Source organism: Ceratosolen solmsi, unplaced genomic scaffold (genome assembly GCF_000503995.2).
Source record: "Ceratosolen solmsi marchali unplaced genomic scaffold, CerSol_1.0 scaffold6, whole genome shotgun sequence".
Lineage (NCBI taxonomy): Eukaryota > Metazoa > Arthropoda > Insecta > Hymenoptera > Agaonidae > Ceratosolen > Ceratosolen solmsi.
Window position 1 is genome coordinate 11,744,456 of NW_011948414.1, and position 12,457 is coordinate 11,756,912.

The window sequence follows — 12,457 nt, forward strand, 5'->3', positions numbered from 1 at the left end:
TTATTTTTATTACTATTTTTATTCCTCAGAATTATTTTCAAAAATTATTTTTCTAATTTATATATTTTTCATTAATATTATAATAATAATTATTATTATGAAGACATTAAACATTAGTAATTTTAAGTCTGTATCTAAGCTTATAAATGTAATACTCCTTATTTAATAACTGAATCGAATCAATGCTTATGGTGTTATTTTTTAAATCAGATTTAAAAAGTTGTTTTAATAAATGATCGACTGATTTTATTAACTAGTCAATTCGAAAATAAATCTATTTTTCTGAAATGAATCATAAATATAAAGCGTACGGCATATTATGAATTTTACGGAAATGTTTAAAGCGAATGAGAATAAATTGTTTTTAAAAAATATGTAAATAATATTTTGTAACATTGTAAAGTGTTTATAAGTCACAATTATAAACATAAGTAATAAATCATGTAATATATTTCCTAAGAAAAATTTTCCTTATTTTCCATATAATTCCTAAGAAAATCACATAATTAAAACAAAGTTTATATTTACACAATTATGAAATATTAAATAACATTTTTTATACAACTAATAAAATCAAATATTGATAATTATAACTACAATTGTATCGGAACAATTATCTTTATTGTCAAATTATTGTTGATCCAAATTATTTTGTAAAAAGTATTTGAATACTTATATTTGAATACTCGTATTTGATATTATAAAATTCGAGATATATAAGTTCTTATAACGTGTATTTAGTTTCTTTATATATTATCAAGGAAAATATCATATACTATTATATGCATTAACATTTTGCAAATAGAATTTTTATTTCATTTTGCTTTTAACTTTTTTCTTTATTATTTTTTATTTATGAGACATAGGCAAGAAGTATAGGTAAGGTTGCTTGGTGAAAGCGTCATAAATTTCATTTATATTTATATTATTATGGGACTCACTAGCGGTATATTTTTATGTCGAGAATATGATATGCGATACGCAATAAGGATAGTAGAAATATTATATTCCGAAAAAATTTGCGATAGATGGATAAATAGAGATAGACAGATCAAGAGGAGAAAAAGAAATGGAACGTGCAAAATGATAAGCTATATCATATTAACTGAGATGATAGGATAATTTAAAATAATAAAGACAGAATTTGAAAAGCAAATTAAATGTACTATTTTAAACGTACTTTAATAATAATTATATTAACTTACAATTATAATTACTGATGTATAAAATGTATATTAATGTGATTATAATTTATTAAACTGGTAAGAATAGAATAATTCGTATCATCGTTAATATATAAAAATAATTTAACAAAATTAGAAAAATAATATTAATAATGTCTGAATTGGCATCCGGAAAATGGACGAAATATAAGAAATGGTAATGTTAAATGAAAAAGAAAAATATTGATACTAATCAATTAGAGTAAATATACATTGTTTATATAGAAAATTAAGTATTCATATGCAATAATTCTCACATTAATTATTTTATATTTTATTCTCATGTATTCTTTTAAATCAATAAAACTAAAACAAAAATAATATAAAACGTGATGATTGGTCAATTTATATTATAATTATTGTTTCTAAATAAATAACTGAATGTATAAGTATATATATATATGTATATGTATATCTCCATAAAGATTCGTCCTTCCATTAAATTATGATAAATATTCACAGACAATATATTACAATATTGCATCGATTTTATATTGCAATCTTAGAATACAATTACTCATAGATTAAAATACTGCTAATTATATCACAAAAGTGCGTAGTGTACTTTACAATATATTGTAAATAAAATAACTACAGCATGATACTTGTAATTAATAAATCAGAATAAAGTTAACAATGTAATATTTTAATTGTCGTCTATCGTATATTTAATATAGATTTAGTATGTTACTCAGAGAAAAACCGAGTATAATTAAGAAATTAATTCAATCCATTAATTAGTTTAATTCAATACATTTTTTTTAACAAACTACTTTGTAATAATACTTTAAAATTGTATTATTGTATTTATATGATAAACGATATATATCATCTGTACCGTAAAAATTTTACCTGCTAAAAGGTAAAATCTTTTACATATAAGAAAGATTACAATTTGTTCTAAATTACTGATTTTTTTTTTTTTTATTTAATATTTAATTTAATAGGTTTTGGTTTTTAACAAATATTTAAGAACATAATATTATTTGTAAGTTAATTTATAAATTAACAAATTTCCTTCTATGTATTTCTAAATTTTTGTAATTTTTTATAAATTGTATGCATACCTACAAATTGATTACTGAATATCCTTTTCATTTTAATATATTTTCTATATCTATTATCACATTTGCAAGAAATATCACTATTGCACTGTTGCAAGAAAAATAATTTTGATATAAGATTGTAATATCTAATATGATAATGTGATAAATGTATTGTAATTAGTAATGATATTAGTAATGTTCATTTATTTTTCAAAACAATTGGTTAAAAACTTTGAAGACATCATTCAGTTTCATTTAAAGATAAAAATAAATAATATTTTTTTGATAAACTTTATAATATAGGAGTAAAATACTAATAATATAAAAAAATCAATAAACTTAAAAATGGTTTATTTAAAAAAAAAAATAATTTTAATAATTTATGTCGTATATTATCAATATTTTCTTTATTATTTATATGATTATATAGTAATTATTTTTTAATAGATCTATACCTAGATATTTAATATATTTTAATATTACATATTTATTTACTTTTAATACATAAATGTTTCGTACACAATCTCTTTTATGAACTTACCAATCGTTTCCGGTCTTAGCCATATTTTGCCGTTTACGTCCTGTTTGATGAGGTTTTGGTTCTGCGACTAAATTCACATCTAAAATGATTTAAATTACATATTTATGTATATTTTTATAATTTTTAATTAAATATGGGATGCTACATAAAATCTATATGAATTTGATTAATTTAAATTGATTATATGAAATAATTGGATTATTTTTATATTTATTGTAGTAGTATGAAAAATCTACATATGTGTTATAAAATTAAAATAACTCCACACTATGAATGATATAGTTTTCATTTAAAATATGTTATTTTAAACATTTAGTATTTAATAAAATTTATCAATATTTATTATAAAATTGATAAAAAAGATATGTAAAGAAAATAAAATTAAAATAATTATATTTATAAAACAAAATTTTTAATTGTACTTCATTATACGCATAATTTTAGTTATTTATTTCTTACGCCATTAAACAATATCATTTGTATAATATTATATGTTTTGTTTAATATTTTATGACTATGTTTAATGTACGACTAAATTGAAATCAATACTTCATTTTCACTGATACCATTCCATTAGTTGGATTTATTTCATTTGCCGTTGTAGGTTCTAATAAAATATTTAATTCTATAATTATATTCGTCAACTAGTAAAGGTATTTAAATAATATATGTGTATATTGAAATTAATAAAGTTGTATTTTAAATACAAAGAATGGATAAATATAGTACGAGTAAATTAGAATTATAAACTTTGAATTATATATATTTGGGATAATATCTTTATGAAATTTGATGAAAGTTATTCACAAAATATAGTTAAAGAATTTATCGAAAATAAATGTTATTAATTTAAAAGTGTTTATTTATTATTAGAATAAGACCACTTTGGAATAATAAGAAAATTCCGCGTGACAAAGTTAATAGTTTCCAAATATTCAGAGTGAACGAATGGATCTTTCATTAGTATCTGTATTTGTATCGTCTTAACCCTTAACATAACATATACTTTATATAAATATATAATATTATAATACGAAAGACCAATTTATATAAGTATTTTTAAATAGATATAGTATATTTTATCGTTTTTTATAGCTCTTAAAATTTCAACATTTCTTTTGAAAATAAAAAAAGAATGATAAACACAGGTATGAAGATATGAAAAAAAAATGGTAACGGAGATCTGATCGTCCTATGCATTCAATTTAACAAGAAAAGTTTTGATCAACATATTAATGAAATTTAAATATGTAAACTTTTGGAAACAAAATATGAATTTTCTGTATTATAACATTAAAAAAATAATTTAATGAAAATGCACATTTGTGGTTTATAAATTAATTGCATACAAAAGTAAAAAATTCTCCCAAATTTTTTTTATAATTTACAAAGTTTTCAAACAATTATTTATAATTCAATATCTGAAAATTATACAATTATAACAATCATATAGTAGAAAAATAGAATCATTAATTTTTATAGTACATCCATAAAGCATAGTCGAACAAAAATTTTGCAAGTACAGGAAATAGCAAGATATTGTGAAATTATATAATTAAAATATTCTCTGATTCAAAAGCATTATAGTTCCTGTAAAATTTTGAACACGTGAATTAGTTACTTATTATTACAACTAGAAGTATCATCAGTATCAGAATACATTAATTTTTTAGCTATTACAATAGTTAAATTAAAGATTAATTATAATGAATGAATCAAAACTGGAAAGTTTGAGTTTTATGCTTTTTATATTTCATTTAATTTTCTTGGCATATTTCTATCATGGAGGCCTTATCGTTGCTTTTCTACCATATTTAGTAATGTACATAAGTTTCCACGTAAAAAATAATTCTTTCTATTATTTAATTTTTTTATTTCCTTACTTAAAAGTGCGATTAATTTTGAGTTTTTGTTAAAAATGTTTTAATATATAATAATAAATATTATTATTATAAATAATTATATTATATTATATTATATTTTTATATATTTTTTATATATATATTTTTATTTATATTTATTTATATATATATTTTTTATATATATTATATATATATATATATATATATAATTATATAAATTATTATAAAATATTATAAAAATATTATAAATAAATAAATAAAAAATAATAAACGTGCATAATTAATACTTTATGAAATTTAGACAAACTTGTAAAGTTAGTTGATGATTAATGTATTAAAAACGAGTTAAAATAATTTATTACTCATTGTTGCGAGAAACTTTTATCACGTAATTTTAAGTATTGAATAAATGTGTAACTATCAATTAAACTATTAACAAAAATGCATCAGGTATTAATAGATTTATTTTATAACAGTCATTCAATTTTTATTATATTATATTGTTCCAATAGTATGTGTTTATCAAACGACAAAGATATTAAATATGTGCTAGAAATGAATTTAAAAGTAAATACATTATTTTATGATTTTATTATATTATTTTAGTGGGATAATAAAGTAATTGTATTAATTAAAGTTAAAAATATTTTATCAAATATTTTATGATTAAAAAAAAAGTTATTACAATATTAACTGTGGTCAAAATAATTTCTTTTCATAAATCTATTTATAATTCATTAAAAAATATTTCATGTATTTTTAACCCTTGAATACAATTTATCTATGTAAAATAATAGGCATGTTATTTAATTATAAATATTAATCTTTTATCTTGTATGTGATATTATGTTCTCGAAAATAATAACTATATTTGAATTTTTTAACAGAAAAATTGTGGTTTTGAATATTTTGGATATTTGTAAAACAAAATATTTCTTTGTCATATTATATATCGAAAAGTATCCTACATTTTATCATTTAATAATAATTTATCATCCTACTGTTATCGACTTCATTAAAACACCATACAGTTTAAGTTAAAATTACATAAAGTTTAATGAATTTAGAAGAATATTAATAATCATATTATTTAAGGATTTACTTCTATAAGTTTTCAAGTGTTTTTTATATTTAACTTTGAATGGTAAAATTTATTGTTTATTTGATGATTATAGAATTATAAATAAAAAAAATAATATAGTGGAAAAATTCTTTTAAAAGAAAAACAGGAGGAAAAATATTGCTTTATTTTACAAATATATAAGTTTAGGAGATCCGTTTGTATGACATTAATCAATTGTACAGCCGTAACACGAAATTATGCACTAAAAAGGATATTTGTATTATTTAATGACAAATTACATTATAATATATTCTTAACACTTTAAAGATTATATTTAAATAAATACTTCATCACATACGAATAATTTTGTTATATATTTTTATGTGTATTCATAATATTTATTTTTTTCATTCATTCTTTCACAGAATGTTAATTATATTCTTATAAAATATTGTGAAATACTATATTTAAGCAAGGTAAAATATATGAAAACTTAACGCCCACCTAACTATTGTTTGTAATAATAGTATGGAAACTTGTCTTTTTTCAAATTTTCTCTCAGTACTTTTAATTTTTGTTCACGTTAGTCGCTGATTCTATGCATTATTGTTTTCTTTCTCTATGAATTATTAGATTTCTCTCTCTCTCTCTCTCTGTCTTTCTCTCTTATCTCATTCTTATTTTACGTAAGATCTTGTTCATCTACTGCTTTTAATATACTTCTTATAAAATCAAGAAAGAGAAGTAATAGTGGCTCTAATTTTTATATTTCGGTTTTGGTATTGATCTAAAACAGAATATTTGTAATTTACATTCTATTCATTATTCATCTTCGTAAATGCTATTGGCTTGTTTGTTAATTTAACCAACACATATTGTTCTTTAAGTCCTGGTCGGATAACGAAAGTAATATAAATATGAACTAGTTTCATAAATTCATTAACGTTCGTAAATTTTAATCTCTGTGTAATGAATTCATTATTCTTTGAAACATCGATTTTATATATTAAGTGAAAAATAACTTACAGCTTCATGAATCACTCTATCTGGTACTTCAGTGTATCCTGAAATAATAATGCAGTGAAAAGTATGCAGGAATATGTAACACTGCTTCTTTAAGAGTGTAAAAAAAATATTCGGAATTAGAAACACAGTTTTCCCTATGTATTTCCCAATGTTAAAGTATTGAAGATATTTAGTAAGGTATATATTACAACCTTGGGTTCTGCTTATACAGATATTTTTCGTATATTTATTTTCTATCTAAAGATCTTTGTATCTTCAGTAACGTTTAATGTCGGCTAAGTCTCTTCGATATGCTTTTACAACTTGCTACTAAGTATTTTATAGTTTTTCAGAAATTAATCTTATGTCTAAAATTTACATTTTCTTAGTATGCATATTTCTTCTCATAGTCTCAATCAATATTAAACTGTTCAACTTTGTTTCGTTAACATTATGTTCTCCTTTTATATTCAATCCATTACAGTCGGTACCTTATTTTTTCTGTAATATTTATACTTTTTATATATACTTCTTATTTATACATGTGTTATTCATTTTACCATTAGTGCAGGGCTATTTGCCATTAAATACTTTTATATTAACTTGATATAATCATTTTTATTATTTTTGAGCGTAACGAATCTATAATGTTTTTTACCTGCTTTGAAGACCCTTCATAGCTACAAAGTAAAAAACTAATTTTTGTAAAAATCTTTTATAATTAGGAGTAAAAAATCAATTTATTTTCCGCATTGATACGGACAATAGAATAGGAGAGTGGAACAAAGAATGTAAAAGGGAAATTATTTTGTTATTTTTTTACAAAAATAAAGCTAATAATTTTCCTTCTATAAATATTTGTTATAATATTAATTAACAGTTTTAATATATACTATAAATTACAAGAAACAAATATTAAATTTTTATACAAAAAATGTTATATAATAAACAGAAATAGTTAAGAAAATATAAATTAGTTTATTTTATATTTAAATTATTTTTATTACAAAAATATACGAATAATAGATAAAAAAGACAGAATACATATGAACTAATTTTCTTTTTATTACTTTTCATATTTGAAACTGGCATTAAATAAATTTTAAGAATAACTGCATTCACTAAAATTATTACAAACCGTATATTAATAAAATTTGTTTCAATTCGTAAATATTTGGACGAAGTGCATTTGCCTGCGTTACACTTGGAATTTAAAAGACTATTTATACGAATAATTAAACAAACAAAATTAATATATTTTAAAATGTAAACTAAATAAATATTTCTATAATATTTTTATAAAAATTGATTTATTAATTTTCCGATATAATTCATGATAAAAAAAATTTTATTATTAGTGAAATAATTAAATTAAAATAAAAATAGAAATAAATTATAAATTAGTAAAATATAATTAATATTAATTATTATTCATATAATAACTATAATTGTTTAAGAGTTTGGTGTAAAAGAGATAATAATGAAAAAGTTTTAAAGTTTGTTTAATGTGTATTTCATACTTTAATATCGATTTAAAAAGTAAAATTGTTTTATCTTCATTAATTAATAACTAAATAATGAATGATAAAAAGCAGGAAATTTTTAATGTAAAAATTAATATATCATTTATCATATTTATCATATTATTTATAATAATTTAGAATATACCATATTTTATAATTAGGAAATATTAGTAGGTTGTGATTAGATTCTAAATTTCAACGAAAATACATTGGGTTATTCAGAAATATAATTTTGCAGGTAATCGGAATAATACAATATACCATACTTTTTCCTAAACTCAGCTTATTGTATTCATTTGAAATAATTATCAATGCGCCAGTTATCTGTATTTTGATAGAACACTGTAATAAAAGAAAGATAATTTAAAATTGATAGTATCAATAATAATTAATGAAATGTTCAATAAAGAAGATATATTTAAATATTTAATAAATAATTATAATTATTTGAGCTTATACATTAAATGAAAGCATAAATTATGAAGTTTATTTTTATGGATATTTCCATAATTATAGATTAAAATTAAAGTTCACTTAATTATAAATAATTTTTAGACTGAATACTGCAGTTAATGTTGAAGAAACAGCCATGTATCTTCACCATATATCTTAACAAGCGTTTACATTAAAATATTTCACTTTATTTGATCTAATGTAAAGTGTAAATGTTTTTCTTTAAGGAAGTATTTACTTATAAGTACCAATTATAAATTTTATTATATTGCAAATGAAAATAAGTTAAAAAATATATTGCGTGTACTGTTTTAATGTTTAAAATATCCACTAGCAAAAATATTATTCAGCAGTTTACAAATTTTATCTTTTCCATAGCAGTGTAATGGTATTGAATAGAATGATTATTAGCTAAACTGTATTTTGTAGTTTATCAATTCCATATTTTAATAACAATGATAATGTTATTTTTATAAATATAAAGTTAAAGTAGACAGAATGAAAAATGTTTTTCCTTTATTCTACCTAACAAAAAGTATTACTACAATTTATTTTCTTGTATGCTTTACTTATTTATACTTCTGAATTTGTTTGTTTATTTATATTTATTTTTAATTGAACTATAATTATGTCAATTACGTAATTTCAATTCTATTGCTTTTACATCAATGTATATTTTTTTAATCAATAAAATCCACTAAGAAAAATCTTTTATCTTGACTAGAACAAATAATTTTATGAATATATAAATACAAACATGAATCATAATATATTTACAAAATATCATAAGAACATATAAATTTCTTTTTTTTAACATTTTAATAATTCAAACCATGCTATTGAATAAAAATTAATTACTTTACAGCTACAATGGAAATTCTTACAATAGGAATTCCTACATGTAGTTGAGTAATAAATATCCTGGGTGCATTTTTTCGATAATAAATTATTAAAAAATATTTGGAGTTTATAATGAATTTCATGAACATGTATTATGTAGGGCATATTTTATTATCTGTATATAACAAATTTTTGTTATTGTTATACATCTATATATAACAAATTTTTAAAAATATTTATTAAATTTTCATTTTTAATATGTTCAGGCATAATTAATATAAAATATATGAAATTATTTTAAATTATTATTATGAATTATTATTTATTTCCCAAAAATCAGATAAAAGGAGAAATTTATGTAAATATTACTATCGTGACATCAGCAATAATTTATAAATAAATTTAAATGACCATTGATATCTTAGATTTGGTTTCTAGTCATCTCAAATTTGGTTGTCATAAGTTTTCTTAAGTATTTTACTGAATGAATAAATTTATAAAAGATATAATAAAATCAATATTGTATTAAATATAAGATATAATTAGAAAAAGCATTACGGAACATAGGTAGATAGATAGGTAGGTAGAGGTAGAGGTAGATGTAGAGAGAGAGAGAGAGAGAGAGAGAGAGAGAGTTAGATTGAGATTAAAAAAAGAAAAATTAAAATAAAAAATAGAGTAGAAGATTGGCTGATTATTATGCGTTTTCCGTTGTGATATTCCATTATTGCGAGTGTCGTTTACAGGCATCTGCAGTTCTATAGGTTTGAACATCGTAGAATGCGCGGTATAAATGACAATACTTGCAGAGATGCTCATGTTCTCAGCTTCTCAGCTTCAAAGCTTTCAAGCTATGTCATCGCAATGTTGTGGTGTCGTAATGGTTGCATGAAGCCGACATCAGTTCAGTAGGATAATAACCTCCGTGAAAAGAAAACTAGATCATAGATATGTAATAGTCAGATATAAATAAAATAATAATTGGAGAGAAAGTATGAGAGAAAAATAAAGGAAAAGGAAAGATCTAGAGTTAAATGTTATTTTAAAAATAATACTAAAAACATATAAAGAATAATTTTTGCTTACAAACATATATATGTATAAAGAAAATAATATTTTAAGAATGTTGTATGAAGTAATTCAAATAGTTGTTGTCGTTTTATATCATAAATTTAAAAAAAACAACAAATACCAGTTGATTTCAATTTTTGTACTTTGGTAATTTTCATATAATATATTATCAAGAACTTGTTCGTTAATGATATATGTGAAGTAATAAAAGAGTTTTTTTACTATAAAAAATTACTCCATTCGTTTTAATTTGTCTTATTATGTTTTTTTAAATAATTACATAAAGTAAAAAGGATAATATTTTTATTCACTTTCGATTTGTGATCTATTTATTTATTTTATAAGCCTAAAGAAATTTTAATATATATTACAAAGTCTGTGATACAGAATTTTATACGAGTCAAGCATTTTAAGTAATACATAAAAGTTTTATAGAAATAATAATATTATTTTTCATATTATTAGTTTATATATAGTTTATATATAGTTCACATATAGTATCATTTACGTATACAAAAAAAAATTCGTTCAAATGAGATAATATGATAAAAATATAATTAAAATACGATAAAAAGAATCTTATTGTCTAATAAATATTCAAGATTCAGTTATCTCTATAAAATATTCATTTAATATTTATTGAAATTTAAATGCAAACGTTTATCACAAACACATTTATACATGATTTTTGGATGTAAAGTACCTGTTACATTTTAAGTATATTATATAAAGAATTTTTAATAAATATGTAACAGCAAATAAACAAATTATTATTTTGTTAAAATATAACGGTATCATTAAACCGACGTACACAAGATTTGAACTCGATATTTGCACAATTTAATTATAACATATTATAAAAATACATATGGTAGAATAAATACTAATAATCATTTACGTAATTGAAAGACCAAACATTCAAAAAGTATGTTCAATATAATATATAAATAAAAATAGAGGTTGTAGTACATTAGACATTATCAAAATTGTACATAGTGCGTGTCTCATATTGATCGGTGCATATGACGAGCTATAAGAAACTCAATCCAAAAGTTAGCTGGAAACATACTAGAAGGTCTATATCTTATTAATTATACCTGGTTTGTGTGGTACAGGTCAAATAGCTTAATGCCAGCTAACGACTTTACCAATATATTAATTAAACAAATTATTTATTCATCACACATTGATTATATTTATTTTTTATATAATTATTATATATAATATTTTGTCGATATCTGTATTACTGTATAATATAAAATATGAATTATAAAAAAATGAAATGCAATTATACAGTATTAAACAAAATAAAAAACCAATATAAAATAAAATATATATATAAACAATAAAATTTGAAAAAAATTACTAATAAAATAATAGTTAAATTACAGTGCTTGCGAGGATCGCAATACTATTTTTTATTTATTAATATCAATAGTATTCAATTCAACAATATTTTTAATTTATTATCCGATTCCTATTTTATTCGGGTAGAGGTTTTGTTAGTTCAATGTTTAAATTTAGTATATTTAAATAAATAAATATAATAACTAAGATACAATACATATATATATATATATATATATAAGAAATGATAAAGAAGGGACATAATAAATAAATGATCTGCAGAAATACAAAAATTTAAAGAAGTTTTGAGAAGCGAAAGAGAGAAAAAATTTTAAAAGTTGATATCTGGAATAAAAGTTTATAGTCCTATACATAAACTAGAGAATTGTTTTTCCATGAGTTTTACAACAACGTGTCACGAAAGGAAGTTTAGCACAGCATACGACTGATACAAAGTTTCAGCAATAAATAATGAAGCTTAAT

At 20.5% G+C, this 12,457-nt stretch overlaps 1 protein-coding gene across 1 annotated transcript in view; it reads right to left on the minus strand.

Annotated features, from left to right (window-relative positions):
• Positions 1–12,457, minus strand: part of LOC105368089 (uncharacterized) — a 58,817-nt gene that overhangs the window by 20,574 nt on the left and 25,786 nt on the right. The window contains exon 3 of the mRNA XM_011506994.1: positions 2,811–2,889. Within this exon, the coding sequence (XP_011505296.1) occupies positions 2,811–2,889 (79 nt within the window). The remainder of the gene's footprint in view (positions 1–2,810; positions 2,890–12,457) is intronic.